This window comes from Ahaetulla prasina, chromosome 3, assembly GCF_028640845.1.
Source record: "Ahaetulla prasina isolate Xishuangbanna chromosome 3, ASM2864084v1, whole genome shotgun sequence".
Lineage (NCBI taxonomy): Eukaryota > Metazoa > Chordata > Lepidosauria > Squamata > Colubridae > Ahaetulla > Ahaetulla prasina.
In genome coordinates, this window is record NC_080541.1 from 62,301,740 (window position 1) to 62,323,496 (window position 21,757).

At 36.8% G+C, this 21,757-nt stretch overlaps 1 protein-coding gene across 1 annotated transcript in view; it reads right to left on the minus strand.

The window, feature by feature from the left end:
• The window catches only part of PIEZO2 (piezo type mechanosensitive ion channel component 2), a 213,804-nt gene that overhangs the window by 104,535 nt on the left and 87,512 nt on the right, over positions 1-21,757 (minus strand). Inside the window, exon 4 of the mRNA XM_058177593.1 lies at positions 6,298-6,340. Within this exon, the coding sequence (XP_058033576.1) occupies positions 6,298-6,340 (43 nt within the window). The remainder of the gene's footprint in view (positions 1-6,297; positions 6,341-21,757) is intronic.

Below are 21,757 nucleotides of genomic sequence, written 5' to 3' on the forward strand. Positions count from 1 at the left end.
ACTTGCTGTATTCATTTTCCCATGCAGAAATCTTTTCTGGTTGCTTCTGAATACATTCTGTCTCCATAAGTGCTTCACATTTTTTAATTATCCTATGATTGTACGGCATCTTTAATACTAAAGTCTCCTGACTCATTTAGACATAAACTTTCCAGCATACTACAAAATCAGTTTTCTACAAAGGAAAGTTGAATTCAAATATACATTGCATAGGCTATGGACTCAACTCTTAAAAGTGGAGAGTTGCTGAAGTCCTTAAAATAGAAAGGGATTCATTTATTACTCATACTTCCTTCAGCATATATGCCTCTGGTGATTTCCTTTTGCTTAAGTTAAGCCCAGTATTATATTATGCTTCTGCTATAAGTAGTTTACTTATAATATGCTTTCAAGAAACATAGATGTCCTGGTGAGATAATTACTTGTAATCTATAAAAAATGGTTATATTATGTACAAATGTAACATTAGACGGACAACTAATTGATACCACAGATGTTTCAGAAAAAGGTACATTCATGGAGTTTAGTACAAAAAAGCATAATATATACGATATCTGAATTCTGAAGCATTAACCTATATAGTCTAGGCTTGAAAAGATATAACCCATTAAATAGGTTATAAAAATGATGTTGTTAATCTCAAGAATGTGTCTTTCAGAGAACTGATTATTAAAAGGAAGATTGAAGTATTAAAAAGATTAAAGTAGCAATATAAACACCAACAGCAAATAGTTTACTTTTAGAGAACAAACCCATACGGGATGATGATGATGATGATGATGATGATGATTTATATAGAGTGGCACTAGGCAGCTAATACAATGAAAACATCAATTACAATAACAAAATGGAATAAGGGAAAAACATTTGAAAACAAATTGAAAATGGCCACTGAGAATAAACCAGTTAGCAACTAATTGCTTCATCTGATTTGGGAGGAATGCTGTTCCATAGAGCAGGCGTTGCCACAGAAAATAAATACTTCCTGGGTCTCTTCAAGTGGCACTCTTTAATTGATGAGACCTGGACCAATGTGGTGGGTAGAGACAATCAGAGAAAAGCGGTCTGTGAAAAGCATGGCCTCATGCCATGAAGGGATTTATAGGTGACGACCAATACCTTGAATTGTACCCAGAAACCAATTAGAAACCAGTTCAGTAAAGAAAGCAAAAGTTGACAGGTGTACTGAAGCATGATCATAACTGCTTGCACAGCCACATTCTACAACTTCTGAATGTTCTTCAAGGGCAGTCCAATATAGAATGCATTGCAGCTATCCACTTAGGAGGTTACCAAAGCAGGAGTGATTATGGACAGCTTTCCCTGATCAAGGAAAGGGCATGATTAGTACACAACATAAAGTTGTGCAAAAAAATCCTCTGGCCATGGCCTCCGCTCCTCAAAGGGTGAGGATGAGTTTCTGATTTGCTCTCCTTGTACTATATACTCTTTTAATGTGTAAATAGTAAGTGTGCCTCTTTTGTAATGGATTGGTTGCTTTGGAAGAGGACCCTAGACATATCGGTCGAGAACCAACTCTTACTCACCCCATTGTAATTCAAGAATTATGGTCTTAATACTTTTTACTGAGATGGCAATTTATAAGCAAAGTTTCTGTTGACTCAAGTTGAACTTCTGATAAATTCATGAACATGTCCACAGTTTTCTTGGTTACAATACAGTAGTAGTTTATATCCTTCCTTCCTCCCTTACAAGATCAGTGTGGAGTACAGAGATATAATTGAAGAAATTTTAACTTTTCCTCATTCAATGCATATTATCACAGATTGAATTTCTCTCACTGCAGAAAATCCAACATTATTGTAGAGCCAGAGTTAGCATCAGAAACAGTTCTCTCCCCAAGGAAATTCACTTAAATTTCACTTTAAAATGTAGGTATCATATAACGTGTTGCTATAGAAACTAAATGTATATACAATGTTTTGAAAGAAATACATGTCTAGAAAAATAAGTTACTAAAAAAATGAATTTTGGTTCAGTTCCAAACTGAGGTTACTTGACATTCCTCTTATTTATTATTTAATTACCGATTTGATTCCCATTCCCTTTTATTATGCCCATAATCCTGAAACAACCTAATAGTATTAACATAAATTTTTTGACTAAGGAAAAAAAAAGAATTTTAAATGTATATTCCAGCTCTCTAAATTAATCTGAAGCCATATTTATGTTCTTAATGAACAGACTGATATAGATTTAACAACAATGGGATATTCATTGTATCCAATTAACCAGAGACTTTAATGTTAACATTAATAGTAAAATGATTAAACAGATTAATAGATTTAATAGATTAACAGAGTTGGAAGGGACCTTGTAGTTTTTCTAGTCCAACCCACCGCCCAAGCAGGAGACCCTACACCATTTCTGACAACTAGCAATCCAGTCTCTTCTTGAAAGCTTCCAGTGATGAAGCTCCCACAACTTTTGAAGGCAAGACTTGTGGATGATTAATTTGAGAATAGCTATAGAAGTGCTTTTACAAAATTCTGTATCCTCTCAATAACTTAGAATAAATACTGAAAGAAATTTGAGTATTCCTTCCAATTGTAAAATGCTATCAATAACTATATCCAAGTTATGATAATAGCAATGATGATGACCAGCATCCCAGCATCAATAAATACAAATTAGAATATAAAATATTAATTTTATAAATACTAAAAACTGCATATTTAAATGATTTTTACAAGTGATAATTAATACACGAGGTTTACTGGAATGAAGATTAAAAGAGAAACATAAATTATAGACATTTGCTGTTGACCTGGTGATAATTTTGAGAGATCTTTTGAAAGGAAAATTAAAAGATTTGGGGGGTGTTAGCTGGTTTTAAAACACATAAAGATGAAGATGTTAACAAAGGATATGAAAATGGAAAAAAAACCAACTTAAATTGATGGAAAGAACTGCTTTTCAGATTGATAAAAAGGTTAAATACTTGGTTATTGCTATGACTAACATGACTTGTATATTATAGTGGAATAATTCTGTTAAGCCATGAGTGTAAATTAAGAAGGACATGTTAAGATGGGAAAAATTATAATTGCCATTATTGGGGAGAATATGATAAAAATGGATGTTTTGTCAAGAATGATGCTTTTGTTTCAAACAGTTATGACAAGTGATGTAACCAGTGGTGGGATTCAGCCAGTTCTCACCACTTCGGGAGAACCGGTTGTTAACTTTCTGAGCAGTTTGGTGAAATGGTTGCTGGAAGAAATCATTAGGGCAGAGAACCGGTTGTTAAATTACTTGAATCCCACCCCTGGATGTAACATTTAAACATGGCAGAAAAATTTATCTAGATTTGTGTCAGGGAATTGTGCAGCAGGTATCCAAATGAAGTCAGAGATGCTGACATGAACTTGCAGTTTTATATAAATAAATATATTTTATATCTATATTTATAGCAGACAAGATAGTCAGGAAAACAGGAGCATCAGGGCACCCAGAAGAAAAAGGCAGGAGAAAAGGAAATTTCCCCCTTTTCACCCACAGTAACCAATCACATGGGGTCACAATGGGTTGGACACGACTTTGCAACTAACAACAACCAATCACAGTGTAGGCTGCCTCACGCAGAAGTCAGCACTGTCCAACCAATCAATTAAAACTGTGTGTTCTGGCTCACTGTACAACCCCACTGTTCCAGCTACTACATTTAAATAACTTAATGGTTTGTATGGCAAGAGAAGGAAATAGGATTAAACATAAAAAATACTTCAAGATACAAAGAAATGAAAAGGACTAGGTCTACCTGATTGGAAATTCTATTTTGTAGCTTATTGCTTAGTGTGGATAAGTGGATTTGACTCAGAAGCAAGAGAGTTTTAGAGCATAACCTGGGCTTTGTATGGCCTATTTTCTATGGTATGATAGTATAATTTTAAGAATCATTATATTAGAAGTGCCATATGGAAAAAAATGGAACAAAGTTGGCCTAAAAATTTATCTGGGTGTCTCAGCCCAAGAACCCATGTTATCAAGCTATTTCCATATATCCAAATGCATACACTAGAAACAATTAATCCTTGGTGCCTTTGCTACAAAGGCTTCCTTTCTTTAAAAATGTGTATTAAGCACACATATTAAATTAAATGTGTAAATGCACAGGGAATAATGCTATTTGTAGCAGCAGGAACATGTGTAAATCAATGGAGGATAATAATAGCAAATATAGCAAGAAGTAAAAGAGGACCAATCAATGTTGAGAGTAAATATAGAGGCTTATAAACAACATTTGATTTCCTTTTCATTATTTCTTTTAAACCCATTTGTGAAACATTTACAAAAATATTTGAATTACTGGATCTGAATGAATTCTCATTTGCAAGTTTTCTTTAAGCAGGGAATTATTATGCAAGTCTGCTGACATGGAGAATAATTCTTACAGTGTTTTTTTGCCCAGTCTTCTGTCTTTTCAAAATATATTGTCATAAAATACACACATATCCCACCACTATATGTGAAAAAATTCCACATGTAGGCAATGTTTACCTACTTCTTTTTAAGAATGTCTTTCTTTTACTCTATTTGATTTTTGCTTACAAATTTAAGAAAAAAGCTCTGGTTTCAACATATTTAGCATTCAGCTATTTCTGTTCTGCTGTGCCATTTACTTGACCATAACAGTCTTACCCTTGTATTTTGAATTTGGACTGACTCTTAAAAGTTGAATCCTAGCAACGCTCCCTAGTTTTACAATATTTACATAATTGTTTTCATGGTAATTGAAAAATAGTTGAGTCATCTAAATGAAGCAAATAAATGTGTAAATAATCACTATTTAAATGATAGCATCTTATAATCAGGATATTTGGTAACATATGTAAGTAGCCAAAGGAGAATCAAAATATTTTTAAGGAGCGCAAAATGAAAAAAAGATAAATTGAAGCTGAAATGTTACATGTTTAGTTGCAAAGAAGATTCATTAAAGAAAATGGGATTTGCTTCTAATATAGTTGTATAAAGTAGTGCTCCATTTTATTTTGTAAAAAATATTCTGGGAATGAACACACACACACACACACAAATCCAGCATTTCGTCTCTAATTTTACATTATTTCTAGGCTATGGAAATTTTTTTTAAGTCTTTCCCCCCATTATTTTTGTTATAAATAACTCAAGGCAATGATATTTAATAGATCTTGCTCCTCCTATTTTCTCCACAACAGCCCTGTAAGTGATTGGCCCAGTCACCCAACCGAAAAAAGTAAGGACTACAATTCTTCAGTTAAACATACTTGTCACCTATTATATTATGATAAACTACAACCATTCCTCTAGAATTATAAAAAAAAGGAATTCTATTTTACTATAGATTTTTTGAAGATATTTTTAAATATAAACTGTACTTACAAAATTGCATTCTTTACATGATACACTAGCAATCCTAAATTTGGCTCTACAGATATAACATATATTTTTGTTTTTTATATTCCACCAGAAAATGGACTAAAATGTGAATAATAATTAATGATGCTTTATTCAGAACAGCTTACATCCTATGACCATGCATGTAACACCATCAAATATCAACCTCTGTCTATCTCAGGCCCTTGGGAAGGGCTCAATAGGTGGGAAAAAATGCCAAATCCAGTCTAGATATCAAGTTGAGTGTACAACAAACCATAATAAGTATAATTTCAAGTTCTACTTTATGTTCATGCTGGTATAGGAGAAGAACAAAGGATGAGGAATATATTGTTCTAGAATGAGGACAACCATGCTTCCATGATGTAACATCATGGATTAGCATGATGCCTAAAATCAATCATTCAGCCAAATTCAACCATCCAACCATATTTTGAGAAGGGTATATATAGTTTTAAAGATTCAAGCCTAAGGTTTTTGATTAAATTTAAGATATAACTCTCCTAATATTTTTCCTCTGTGTAATTCTCATCACTTCCAGCATGTTTTTAAAAAATCATTCAGCAGTGAGCAGCTGCAGATGGTAAGGTTAATAAGGGATGGAACTTCAACCATGCAGTGAGATATACTATCTTGACTATTTTGATCTCCCATGCACTTCCCTGTTGAAAAACATACTCTTCAGAAGTTAGGTAGAACCATTTAGAAGTAACATTGATTCTCCATTGTTTTCCTTATTTATTTTCTTTCCTTCTTATTTTAAAGTGTTATCATTTTTAAAATTTAAATATATATGTCAATATTATTTAATTTGCAAAATATATAGTGCAGCAGTAAAAATCAATATGAGTTGCAATATTCAATTTCTTCCTTAGTAAGACATAAATATCTGATGCTCACCTTTCAAATCCAATCTGCCTTAGTGCTTTTTCCCATGTCACACCTGCAGAAAGAAAGACATATTAAGTTTCTTTTAGGTAGTTTTCATTTTTCAATGAAGTCAAGAGACCAACTGACTGCACAAGGACACAATTTTCAATGGATTTCATATGCTTATTTAAAAGAAAGGTTTAATATGGGTAAAAATAATTGAAATTTAAAAACACAAAATGGAAGTTAACATTTAATTATGTACAAACAGTAAGCACATAATAGCAAAAATGTATAGACTTCTATTAAAATTTGAAACAAAGAACAAGTTAAAGATGGCAGGACAAAATGGACTATTAAATTTTGAATGTAATATATAGACAGACATATGTGAGAAAGTGTGGAAAACTGGTATAAAATTCAGATTGTCCCATAACTAAAGCAAAAACCTTTATAAAATTATCTATTGGTGGTATATGAGACCAAACAAATTATCAAAAGTGTAGAAAACTATTTCAGAGCAATTTTAGAAATGTTAAAATATGATGAGACATTTTATCAGGCCTGGTAGACTTGTGACAAAAGCCAAGAAATTTTGGACACAAATTCATAAGATAATGCAAAAGAACTTTTTTACTGGAATTTATGGGCAATGAATTAGAAAAAACTCATGGCAAACTGATTATATATATGGTAACTGCAACAAAATTATTATACGCTCAACATTGGAAGAACAATGAAATTCCCACAGTGGAAGAATTTCCTGAGATGACAAAGCTGTACTGTTTTATCAGAGGTAAAAAAGAACAAAAACTTTTCCGAAAGGCTGGAAATGTTATATGGACTTTGCGCTGAATGAATTAAAAGAGAAAAAAATAAAATAAAATAAATGATACAATGATTTACAGGTTCAAAGATTAAAAAAGCTGTGGATTAAATGAGATGCTGAAAGAATTTGCATAACAAGAGGGAGAGATTGCAATTTGTTGAAGGGAAATTTGGAAGTCATACTTCATAAACTTTCTTCCTTTTCTTTTTTTTTCTTGTACCTTTTTCTTTCTACCATCTTTTTTTCTTTTTCTTTAGATTTGTCTTTTACTTTAAGAAAAATCTTCAATAAATATAAAAAATATTGTTTTCATTGTTCTATACAGCTGGCAACCTGTGTTAGCTGCTACTTAAATTCATTATTGTGGTGCAGTGGTTAGAGTGCAGTACTGCAGGCTACTTCTGCTGACTGCTGGCTGCCTGCAATTTGGCAGTTCAAATCTCACCAGGCTCAGAGTTGACTCAGCCTTCCATCTTTCTGAGGTGGGTAAAATGAAGACACAAATTGTTGCGGGCAATAGACTGACTCTGTAAACCGCTTAGAGAGGGCTGTAAAGCACTGTAAAGTCTAAGTGCTATTGCTATTATTTTCACAGCATACAAATCCTGATTTTTTTTATATTGCTTAGCAATAAGACAGGCAGGAGGACCAGTTGCTATGATGGAACGATGCAATGGTGAATTCATACCAATATTCAACCAATTTAACCAATATCAACACTTGTAGTGAATCACAACAGTGATTTGCTCTGGCGCCAAGGAAGGACAGCCACATAAAAACATCAACAGTATTGGGTCAGTATAAATAGGTTCTTTCAGCAATTGCTGGAAATATATTTTCAAAATGCCAGCTTATAACTCTAGGAAAAAATACCCGGATACTACACCATTTAAATTAATCTTCTCTGCCAACCTAAGTAGAAATCAGAATACTTTTTAAAATTTTATATTTGTTGTTTTTAGTTGTCATAATAGCAAGCCACCGAAATCCAGATGTCCTCTTTTGTTACAGGCTATTATTTATTTATTTTTTTAAAAAATCTATCCATGTTCATGTCTGGTTTCAAAATCTATATATTACTAAAACTCATTCCTGTAACTTTCAATTGGGCAAAACAGTGCATTAGGGGAACAATTTCTGAACTAAGCTACCTCAAATGGGCTAACTTACAGAATATGTCCAAAATCTGGGACCAATGTTTCCTATGAAAATGAAAGTGGCAAATTTTATAAATCATTTTCTGACATAAAAATTATCATAATACAGTTTATGATGTAATACAAAATGTCATAAAACATTTCCTGTGGTGATGTTTGATTGTGCTATACAATTCAACATGGGCTATTTAAGGCAGGTACATCTCTGAATGTATCCCAACCTTTCCAGTGAAGGCAATACAGTATTGTTGAAAGACACTAAGGAATCTGGTAAGGAAATATCTCTGATAAGGAGGACCCAAAAGTTCACGAGTTGTCTAGCTGTTCACTAAAAGATTAGGAATTTCTAGTATAGATCCAGAAGATGTTTGACTTTCTTTATTGATCTGAAAATGGTAAAGCCAGACATAAAACAATAAAGACAAACCTCAGTATAATTTTATAAAATAAAATAAAATTTTATTTCAGGAAAAGTTTAATGTTATTTTCAGACATCTTTATTTAGTACTAAAACAATTTGAACTATATGTTTAAATTTAATTTTTCCTTTATATTGGCAATACTCTCAGAAAGAAAAAGAAAAAGAAAAAGAATTTGACTACAAAAAATGGAAAGACATTCCAATGCCTAAAATAGCAACCCTAGAAATGGTTGTAAAATTGAGTCAGGTCACATGGTTAACTTTCTTAACAACCACAATGACTTATGATCAAAATCCTAGGCCTAATTGTTAAGTGCAGACTATCTGTAATATAGAAAGACACAAATTTACACACACACACAATTTTTCCTCAAAGAAACAAGTGTAGTAAAATAGAAAATTAACTGCAGAGTTCTTTTCCTAGCAGTGGCAGCAACACTTTCTATAATTCTATAATTCTATAAGCTAGCCAGACTCGTATTCCACCATAAATGACTAAGTTACTGTATATTATAATAATTTCTGCTATAGTAGAAAATCTATATACGATAACCTAGAAAATAAAATAAGCTGCTTATTTGTTACTGTATTGTCTAATGACAGCCCCCAGTCCTTCCTGCATCCTATTCTATTTTCCTGACAAGCATTGTGATAAGTGATACCACATTACATTTTCATTAACTTTCATGTGTAAGAAAAATTGGCTAAACCTCTAATCTCTGAAAGATATCTAAGTAAGGAAGTAAATCAGATTTACACATATATAAAACAAAGCCAAAATACCAAATTAGTTCTTCCACCATCTGGTAAATGTCAAAGATATATCTGCAGATATATTATGTGTCATTGTAGATAACAATACAGTGACATCACATATCCTTTTCACAACTTCCTTCCGTTCCTGCTATATTGATATTTGTAAGTTTTCTTTTTTAAAAAATAAACAAACATGAAACAGGTAACACACACACACACACACACACACAAAGGTATATGCAGTATGAAACATTGTAAATGCACATTGCAAAAAATCATGATTAATTAAACTGGATCCAAGTAATACTAGAATATATATGAGGAAATGAAATGTTAAGCATCAATTATATTATTTTAAGATGTAATATCAGAAACACTGATTTTTTTGTATGCCATGTTATTTTTTTAGTATTCAAAACAGAAAATATATCAATTAAAGAACACAAAGAAAACTTAAAAGACAACAATGAGGATTACATTGATCTGATCCAATAAGGAACATCAGGAAAATAAAACATTCTCCCTGCCCCGGCCCCAAAACACAGTATACTACAGTACATTCAGGAGAAAGAAATCTCCATTCAACGAAGTTGACTATCTATAAAAATTGTTTAACAAATTTTCTTCTACCTTGGGACGATTCCTTCGATTTTTTTTCTTTTCCTTTTTTCACTTAGGAAGAGTTCAGAACTGTGCCGTACCTTAAAACATGCTATTCTTATTGTGTCTCTTCAGTAACAACCAGCACCATTTCAGACAGCAGGTTTTATCACTCTCTCCTTTTAACATCTTGGTCCCATATCTTCCAGTTACTGAAAAATATTATACCCCTGGATTGTGTAAAAGACCTATCTATAAATTTAGCATGTTCCAAAGGTGCAGGTGGAGTCTCTAATGATATCTGACAGGTTTAAAAGCAACTGTAGTAGATCTTGAAAAGGAGGTTCTAGAAAGTGCACTCTTTTTTTAAAAAATGATACAAAAAAATGAAGAGTGCAATTGGAAATCGTTTCACAGTTTTATGTTTGGAACACCTGAACCTGTGGTATTCGTGGGTGACTCAAAACAGGTAAAATGACAGTCGATCTACATCTTCCTCTTTTGAAAGTTTGCCAGTACAGAATTGGCCCTAATCTTGGGCCTTCCGAAAAGGCAGTCAAGACCCAGCTCTTTCCCCAGGCCTTTGGGTTGGGATGAGCAGAATTCCTAATTTATTTATTTTAGTTTTATTTTATTGATTTATTTATTTATTTTGTCGAGTACATATTAGATAATATATATAAATATAAGCATAAAGTGAATAAAGTGAATACAATTAAAGGGAGCATTAGGAGAGGGATGGTAGGAACGCTGGTGTTCTTATGCATGCCCCTTACAGACCTCTTAGGAATGGGGTGAAGTCAATAGTAGACAGTCTCAACAGAATTTGATTAAAAAAGCCTTTTTAGAATTTTATACAAAATTATATGCTAGTGACTCAATTCAAGGTATAGATATAGATAAATATTTACAGGAAGGAAATATTGATGAACTTACGTTAGAGCAAAGGGAAAGATTGAATCAATCTATAACATCAGAAGAAATTATTTTAGCTATTAAGCAGCTAAAAATAGGTAAAGCCCCAAGAACAGATGGATTAACCGCTGTTTATTATAAAAATTTACAACTTGAAATGGTGGACCCCCTTAAGCAATTATTTAATAAAATTCAATTTGGAGGAAATGTACCTCCATCTTGGAGAACTGCTTTTATCTCACTGATACCAAAGGAGGATCAAGATTGTACTAAGCCAGAAAATTATAGGCCAATATCACTTTTGAATGTTGATTATAAGATCTTTGCTAAAATACTAACCAATAGATTAATGTTGGTTATACAACAGAAGATTCATAATGATCAATCTGGATTTATAGAAGGGAGACAAATGAGAAATAATGTTAGACAAATCGTGAATTTACTAGAATATTTGGAGAGAAACAACCAGGTCCCTGCAGTTTTTTTTTTCTTGGATGCAGAGAAGGCTTTTGATCGACTGAACTGGGAATTTTTATTTAGAGTAGTAGAAAAGATGCAGTTTGGGGAATGTTTTATACGATCAATTAGGGCAGTATATCAGAGACAAATAGCTCAAATAATAGTTAATGGTAGTTTAACAGAAGTTTTTAGAATTGAAAAAGGAACAAGTCAAGGATGCCCTTTGTCTCCATTATTGTTTATTTTGATGTTAGAACCTCTATTGAATAAAATACGTGGGTCAATTAACATAAAGGGAATTAAAATTAGGCATCAAGATTATAGATTAAGGGCATTTGCAGACGACCTGGTGGTTACTTTATCCCAACCAATACAATCGGTTACATAATTGATGGATATAATTAGTCAATATGGGAAGGTATCTGGATTTAAAGTAAATCAACAAAAGACAAAAATAATAACTAAAAATATGACTATATGGCAAAAAGTAGAATTAGAGAAAATAACGGGATTTCAAATAGTAAAAAAGGTCAAATATTTGGGTGTGTATATTGCAGCTTCGAATGTGAAATTATATAAAAATAATTATGAAATTTTATGGCAAAAAGTGCAGAAGGAAATGGAGAACTGGAAGAAGCTGCAGTTATCTTTACTGGGTAGAATAGCGGTTTTAAAAATGAATGTTTTACCCAGGTTTGTTTGTTTTTTTGTTTCAAATGGTACCAATACTTAAAAAAGATGCAAATTTGAAAGAATGGCAAAATGGAATTAATAAATTTATATGGACTGGTAAAAGACCTAGAATAAAATTGAGAATAATACAGGATATACGTGAAAGAGGGGGTCTTAAAATGCCTAATTTAAGACTATACTATGAAGCAGTTGCCCTATCTCTAATTAGTGATTGCTTTAACTTAACAGAAGATAGAATATTGAATATAGAGGGTTATGATTTGTTATATGGTTGGCATGCTTACTTACTGTATGATAAAAAAGTAGATAAAGTTTTTAAAGCTCATATATTAAGAAATGCTTTGTTATGGGCTTGGAAAAAGTATCAATATAAGCTAAACTACAAGATACCTATATGGGCATGTCCTAGACATGCAATACAGAATATAAGTACAGAACAAAAACAAGAGGTAATTACCTATAAATAACTTATTTTTATGGAAAAGGGTAAGCTGCAATTGAAGTCTTTAAATATATTGAAAGAGGAAAAGATAATTAATACTTGGTTTCAGTATGGACAGTTGCAAGCCAGATGGAAAGAGGATCAGAAAATTGGTATCATGCAAAATGAAGAAAATTTGGTAAAACAAATTAGAGATCAAAGCCAATCGCATATTGTATAATGTATTGTTAGAAATAGACTCAGAAATGGAATTAGTTAAGGATTGTATGATAAAATGGGCACAAAATATTCAAGAACCTATAATGATGGAAACTTGGGAGAAAATTTGGGTTAGAAATATTAAATTTACACAAGCACAAAATTTAAGAGAAAATTTTTATAAAATGTTTTACAGATGGCATTTAGATCCTAAAAAATTAGTGTGTATGTACCCAAACTTGCAAGCTAAATGTTGGAGATGTGATGGGGATGATGCTACTTACTTTCATATATGGTGGACTTGTAAAAAAATTAAGACATTTTGGATAAGAATTTGGTGGATTATACAAAATATTTTGAAAAGGAAGATAAAATTTACTCCACAATTGTTTTTATTGGGTATAATTATAGATTGTACGAAAATAGAGACTAAATTGATTTTAAATTTAATATCAGCAGCCAGTATTGGTTGTGCAATACTGGAAGAAGGAACATTTGCCTACGATTGAAGAATGGATATTAAAAGTTGCAAACTTAGCAGAGATGGCGAAAATCTCAGTATTCCTGAAAGACTGCTCACAAGAAAGATACATACTGGAATGGAGAAGATGGATTGACTATATTCAAAATAGATGCCAGACTAGGAAATACCAAATAGCTTTTGAATGAACAGTTTACAAGAATTATGTTTATGTTTTTTCTTTGTAAAAGGAGAGTTAAGGTTCTAGGGGAGGATGGCAGTTTACAGATAGTTAGCATAATTTAGCTTATGATTGTTAGATTTAATACCCTGTATTTTGTTCCGGGAAGTCCAGGGGGAGAAGGGGTTTGGGAGAGGGAGGGACGGGGGAAGAGGGGAGGATGGGAAGGGAGGAGGGGGAAGGAGGGGTAAATCTTTGTAAAACTTTTTCAATTAAAAAAAAAATTGTAGACAGTCTTAGGTTAAAATTTTTGAGGTTTTAGGATGAGACCACAGAATCTGTAGTGCATTCCAGGCATTAACAACTCTGTTACTGAAGTCATATTTTCTGCAATTGAGTTTGGAGCAGTTCCCTTTAAGTTTGTATCTACTGTGTGCTCATGTATTGTTGTGGTTGAAGCTGAAGTAGTCATTGACAGGTAGGACATTGTAGCAGATGATTTTATGAGCTATGCTTAGGTCATATTGAAGGTCATGTAGTTCTAAATTTTCTAAACCCAGAATTTCAAGTCTGGTGGCATAAGGTATTTTGTTGCGAGCAAAGGAGTGGAGGATTCTTCTTGTGAAATATTTCTGGAAGTGCATAATATTCGATATGCAGTGTGGGTTCCAGGCAGATGAGCTGTATTCGAGAATTGGTCTAGTAAATGTTTTGTATGCTCTAGTTAGTAGTGTAATATTACCGGAGAAGAAACTACAGAAGATTAGGTTTACAACCCTTAATGTCTTTTTGGCGATCAGATTATGATAGCCAAAATCAGATGATTTATGGTATATTTTAGTTCTGGCTTACCATGTCATTGTTTTGGTTGATTTTTAATGCTGTGATTTTTTGGGGGGGAGGGAGATTTTGCATTTGTTATTGATTCTTTTGGTACACCGCCCAGATGATCTTGTCTGAGTTGAATGACCATATAAATAAATAAACATGATATATACATTCAAAGGGGCAAGGCTTCAATTGCATTTCACAATTGCCAACTTGCCTGTGGTTTTTAGCTACCCCTCCCTTGGTGCATATCACTGAGATGAACCACAAATCAGTTTTTTAAAAAACATTATGTATCCCATAGGAAAAAAAATGGAAGAAACAGAGACTGCTGCTCATATGGTTCTTCTGAATAGCTTATATTACATATAGAAATGGAAATTCTTTTAAGACAGGGATGATATTTTATAATATGTCTATAAACAAGTACAGATGACAGAAGATAATGCAACTCAACCCACAAGAAAAGTAAAATATTTTCTAGAGAAAGAAGGTAAAATTTTAGCAATATGGACAGTACAAAGTTAACAGAAAAAAATCCTTCGCACTACTAATGGCTCATGAAAAAGGCCATTATTATTTCAAGAACAGACATATAGTGAATACTCCCTTCTGAACTATTATGAAGTTATAGTTGGCATGAAATTAAACAGAACCTTTGATTCATACTTAAAAAACACTTTTACAAGTGTCTGTTTCCTCACATAGTTTTAACAGCTTGCTATAGTGATACCATGATGCAACTTAATTTGAAACAAAAGGGATTTTCAATCAAGATATTTGCTGCCAAAATTGCTGTAACTAAAATTTAAATATAAAAATTAGCATATCTAGAAAGACTGCCACAAGTTTTAAGAAATCATCAAACTTTATGCATTCAGAGACATTCTAGTTTCCACTGGAAATCAATGAACAGACTTAAAAATAAGATGTCAATGCCTTACATCAACTAATAAAAACTCCAATATGATAAAAAAAATCTGCCTTTAGTATGCTACAATAAAATTTTGGAGTATATACTTATTGCCAAAATTTATTCAATCTCCCTGGTTTTCTCAAAACTAACACAGATTGGATCTGGAAATAACACACAGATCTAACTGGGCCACTTGCATAAAACAATTCTTATGCTTAGCAAATTTTGAATAATTTAACAGACTCATTTAACTTTAAATTTTCACATTGATTATTCAGCTTTCAAATTAAATAAATTTACAGAGAACATTGTGCCCCTTTTCAATTTAACATTCTGAAAAAAGTACACATTACACTTTGACAAGCCTATCAATTCAAACTCTACAATCATATCATCATAATTAAACTACATCCCAGAATAAATTTCAAACTAATTGTAAACATCTAATGCTCTAAATCCAGAGGGGGGGAAATCTGTCTTCTGCTGCTTTAGGCTTCTGGATAAAGATGCAACTGAAATCATTTTCATCTTCAACAGCATTACATGAGAACTAGAATCGTAAAGTGAGAAGGGACCGTTTAGGCCAGGGGGTGGGGAACCATGGGTATTTTATGTCTTGTGGACTTCAACTCCTAGAATTTCTGAGCCAGCATGGTCATAAAGTCCACAAATCATAAAAGTACCATGGTTCCTTACCCCTGGTTTAGGTTATTCTAAATGTCAAGTAACGTTTCAATAAGAGTTTAAATTAAAACATTCTAAATAAACAACTGCTTGAATACAATACATTCAGTGAAGGAAAGACTATTCATTAATGTTAAGCCATTTTTCCTAATATATATCCTTCCTGTAAGTGAAATATATTTGTTATGTATTCTTGTATGTACCTTTAAATATTTGGGCGGGAAATCAGCACGTTGCTGATTGGACGAAGCCGCCAGTAGAACTGTATAAAAGGAGAGGTTTTTCCCCCAGCCTGTTGCTGGGTTCACCCTATATTAAAGAGCTGTTGTCACTACCCTGGTCTCCAGCCTCGTTACTTCCAGAACCTAACACTGGCGACGAAGGTGGGATCTCGAGGCTAAGGAGAACCAGAACCGAGCTGAAGCACGATAGACCCGAACCCAGCAAACACAGGGCAGAAAAGCGGAGATGGCCAGTTACACTCCGCCCGCACCGTTTGACCCGGCTAAAGAGAAATGGGGAACGTATATGACCCGTTTCGAAAGCTTTCTAGAAGCCAACGAACTGCAAGGAGTTCCAGATAACCGCAAAAGGGCTTATTTCTTAAGCCACTGTGGTCCGGAGGTCATTGATATCGCGGAAGCCCTGGCAGAGCCAACGCCGTTACAATCGGTGTCGTGGCCAACTCTACAGACTTTACTAAAAAACCACTTCGCACCAACGCCGTCCAAATACGTGCGGCGGTTTGAATTGGAGAGCGAAGGCAGATGGAGGCGAATCCATCGGTGACTACATGGCCGCCCTAAGGAAAGCGTCCAAGGACTGCGGATACCGCGACCTAGACGAGGTGCTCCTCGAGCAACTCATCCGAGGGGTCAGAGACATCCGTTTGCGGCGGCGGCTGCTAGCAAAGAGCAACCTAACGCTGGCCAACGCTCTGGACGAAGCCAGAGCACATGAAATGTCCACCCAAGCGGCGGAGACACTGCAAAAGCCTGTCCCACCAAAGGCGAGCGCGAAGCCAACTCCAGTGCACCAGGAGGAGGTTCAGACCGAATCCGACGGTGAAGATGAGGAAGGGGTCTGCCGAACCGAGAAACGCGACAAAGGGGACCGAGACGAATGCGGAAGCTGCGGTGGTCAACACCAGCGCCAACGCTGCAAGTTTAAGGACGCGACATGTCGGCGGTGGGAAGAAAGGGCACCTAGCTCAAGTTTGTCGAGCGCCCAACCTTCCGCCGAATATTCAAATCGGCAAACCAGAGGGGGGAAGCGACAGGGCGCCCCGCGATTGGCTCAAACAAAAAAGGCGCGGATTCAAACCAGACGACTGTGGTCATAGGCCGCGCCTCGACCCGAGTGGAGAAGAAGATCTTCACCAAACCAAAAATAGAGGGAGTACGGTGCCGGCTCGAAGTAGACACGGGATCAGCGATCACCATCATGTCCTGGGACACTTTGGCGAAGTCACTGCCGTCAGTCGCGGAGCGCCACCTGCAAGCACAACGGCTACGAGTCCACGACTACCAAGGGAATCGCATCCCTGTTCGTAGCACCACCTCCGTCCGAGTCGAGTACGGACCACACAAGAAGACCCTGCCCATCACGATCGTCGAAGGGACCCTGCCCAGTCTGTTGGGACTAGACTGGTTTCGTGCCCTGGGCATGGGAGTGACTGGCATCTACAGAAGTGACTGTAACCTGAAAGACATTCTCTTTAACGAGTTCGAAGATGTCTTCAAGGACTGCCTGGGCAAGTACAAGGGGACCCCTATTTCCTTCAACTTAGACCCCCAGGTAGCTCCCATTAGGCTTAAGGCGAGGAGAGTCCCTTTTGCCCTAAAACCAAAAATTGACAAGGAGCTAGATAAGCTCATAAATCAGGGGATTTTGGTGCCAGTCGATCACGCAAAGTGGGAGACGCCAATCGTCACCCCAATAAAACCAGACGGGTCAATTAGAATTTGCGCTGACTACAAGGCGACGCTTAACAAAGCCTTACAGAAAAGCGCTTACCCGGTTCCCGTGGTGCAACACTTGCTGCACTCTTTGGGGCAAGGGCAAGTCTTTGCAAAGTTAGACTTGGCCCAAGCCTACCAACAACTGCCCGTAGACGCCCGCACAGCCGAAGCCCAAACGATTGTAACGCACAGGGGGGCCTTCAAGTGCACCCGATTGCAATTTGGGGTGAGTGTGGCACCAGGGCTGTTCCAAAACCTAATGGAACGACTTCTGCAAGGGCTCCCAGGGGTAGTTCCCTACTTCGATGATGTCCTGATTTCAGGGGAAAACGTAGAGGAATTGGGGGAGCGTTTGAGAAAGGTTCTGGGCATTTTCCGGACAGCCGGATTAAAAGTCAAGGTAAACAAATGCCAGATAGGGGTCGAATCTGTCGAATTCTTGGGCTACCGGATAGACAAGAAAGGAATTCACCCCACTGAGAGCAAGGTCAAGGCAATTAGAAAGGCTCCAGCGCCCAAAAACAAAGCAGAGCTACAGGCATTCCTGGGGCTAGTGAATTTTTACGCGGTTTTTTTAAAAAACAAAGCGACCGTTGCTGAACCGCTGCATAGGCTTTTAGGAAAAAATACTGTTTGGTCTTGGGGAAAGTCGGAAAATAGGGCTTTCGAAGCAGTAAAAAACCTGCTCTCAAGTGACAGCCTGCTCATCCAATATCATAACTCATTGCCCCTAGTGCTGGTTTGCGGTGCCTCCTTACGGGTGGGGCTGTACTCAGCCATAGACTTCCAAACGGCACAGAAGCCCCTATAGCTTTTTACTCTAGAACGATGTCCTCCCCAGAGAGGAACTACAGCCAATTAGATAAAGAAGCACTAGCCATTGTGTCAGGGGTGAAAAAATTCCACGAATATGTTTTGGGCGGGATTTTGAAATCGTGACTGACCACAGACCGCTACTAGGGATACTGGCTGGCGACCGCCCAACGCCTGTGGCACTTTCGCCACGCTTGACCCGATGGACTATTTTCTTAGCCGCTTATTCGTACAAGCTGCAGCATCGACCAGGAAAAGAAGTGGGGCATGCAGACGCGTTAAGCAGATGCCCACTACCAGGGGCCATCGAAGACCCTACGCCGGGGACGCCCATCCTGCTTATTGACTCTTTGGACTCTGGCCCAGTCACATCTAAGGAAGTGGCTCGGGCATCATACCGGGACATTATGTTAAGGACTGTACTCGGTTGGGTACAAAGAGGGTGGCCCGCTGCGCCGGGCACGCAAGGAATTTGTTAAAAAACGGGATGAGCTCTCGGCTCAAGGGGGGTGCCTGTTATGGGGTGATCGTGTGGTAATCCCCGATAAACTAAGGGGAAAGGTACTGGACCTCCTCCACGAGGGCCACCCAGGGATCGTCCGGATGAAGGGGCTAGCGAGAAGCTATGTGTGGTGGCCACTCATGGACTCAGAGATTGCTGAGAGGGTGGGGAAATGCCAGGCTTGCCAAGAGTCCAGACCCCTACCCCAACGGCCCCAGTCAGGAATGGGAAAGCCCCCAGGGCCCCTGGTCAAGAATCCACATTGATTTTGCTGGCCCTTTCCATGGCCAAACTTTCCTAGTGGTTGTCGACGCATTCTCTAAATGGTTGGAGATCATACTCATGAAATCCACTACGGCCGAGGCAGTAATCGCAGCCCTGCGCCACTTATTCGCAACCCACGGGTTGCCTGACACTCTGGTGTCCGACAACGGGCCGCAATTCACGGCAGCCCAGTTTGAAGAATACTTGGCAGAGGAGGGCATCCGACATGCCCTCTCTGCGCCTTTCCACCCTGCGTCGAATGGCCTTGCAGAGCGTTCCGTCCGGAGCGCTAAGGAGGCATTGTCCAGGCTCAAGCCAGGTGACTGGCAAACAAAGATAGACTTCTTTCTGGCCGTTCAGCACAGAACCCCAAGCACTGCTACAGGCAGAAGCCCAGCCGAATTATTGATGGGACGGAAACTCCGGTGCCCACTTGACCGTTTGAGTCCCCATTACACACCAGAGGGTTACAAGGGGGAAATAGACAAAACAAGGGAATTGGGCATAGGCGACCGAGTGTGGGCCCGCAACTACGGGGACGGCCCAAGTTGGCTCGCAGGGCAAATAATAAAAGCAACCGGCCCAAAGTCATACTTGGTCGAATTACAAGACAACCGAGTATGGAGGCGCCACATAGATCAGATAAGGAGACGAATAACTGAACAAACTAAGCCACAGGAAACAAATTATGACCCCTCCTTATTTGAACCCACAGCTGACCATGACCCGGGGGAGGCGCAAGACTTAGCTGAGGTCCCGGAGGTCCAGCGACGCCATCAGGTTCCCCGGGAAACGACAGGGAAAATTACAAAAGTAATCCAGGGCCGGATGGCCAAGAAAAAGAATCTGCAAATAATCCAGGGCCCGATGGCCTAGAGAAAGAGCTGGGAGGAGAAAACAGACCCTCCGAACAGCTCAAAACACCACCCAGGACTGAACCGCGCAGGTCTGAAAGAACTAGGAGACGCCCAGGTTATTTGCGTGACTACGTCGAAAAATAACATGTAAATAAAATGCAAATAGAGGCAAAGTGTTTTCTGGGAGGGGAGGAGTGTTATGTATTCTTGTATGTACCTTTAAATATTTGGGCGGGAAATCAGCACGTTGCTGATTGGACGAAGCCGCCAGTAGAACTGTATAAAAGGAGAGGTTTTTCCCCCAGCCTGTTGCTGGGTTCACCCTATATTAAAGAGCTGTTGTCACTACCCTGGTCTCCAGCCTCGTTACTTCCAGAACCTAACAATATTGTTCTTTATATGTCCTCTGAAGTGATAGATAACAAGTCTTATATGCAGATATAAAAAAGCATATTGAATATAATAATAAAATAATTTTTGCTTTGATTTTTGTATTTTTCTTATCCTTCTCATTTGATTGTTACTATCATCAGTTTCTTTGGAATAATTGGTGACAGGAATTTACCTATTTACCTACTTAAATTTGCATGCTTTCAAACTGCTCAGTTGGTAGGAGCTGAGGCAAGGAAGGGAGCTTACCTCGTCGCATGGCACTCGGGTCTCAAACCTGGGCTGCCAGCTTTCCAGCCAACAAGCCCAGAGTCTTAACCGCTGAGCCACCATGCTGCCTTCTATGTTGCCTTGACTTGCTTGAGTTTTGCAGGTTATCAATTAAATACATTTTATAATAAATTTAATATATACTTTAATAAATTTAAAAAGTTTTTATCTTTGCAAATAGATCCATATGTAGAAGACAGTTATAAAAAACTGACAGGAATCAGAAACATGTTTTTTAAACTATTTATCTCCCCCCTCTCTTTCTTCCTTTATTTTAAAACAACAGTTTTGGGCATTACATAGGTTCTTCATGAGTTACTGTAGGGCTCAGGGATGAATAAACTTTGGATGAGCAGTGGTTGCACTTAGGCTATGAACTAAGTAAAGCTATTTTATATATATAGATGGGGTTGTGGTTTCAGTGGTAACTTGGTTGAAATTTATTTATTATTCTAATTGCAGTATGTCTATTGTTAGAACTTGAAATACAGCATAGTATTTCTATTTCTTACTTCAAATTGGTTTGTTGATTGATGACCAGATAGGATCCAAGAGTGATAAAAAGGGCCAATTTTGAAGACTGCATATTGCCTACTGCTGGAAAATCAATATTTTTTTATATTACTATGACTGGAAGAATCACCATAGGAAGATAATTTGGTGAATGGTAGTACACAAAATTATTTTCACATTGTGAATGGTACGTGTTCATTAACTGGATAACACAATCTATATGTGAGGAAATATAATGATCCATCTAATGTTTATTTTGAATTCATGAAATTCCTAAAGATGGTTCAAAGCCCGTTAACAACAAAAGCCATTCATTTCCAAACATACTTTATTAACAAATATCTGAAATTTCTTGTTTCAGCATTCTGCCCTTTCTCGATG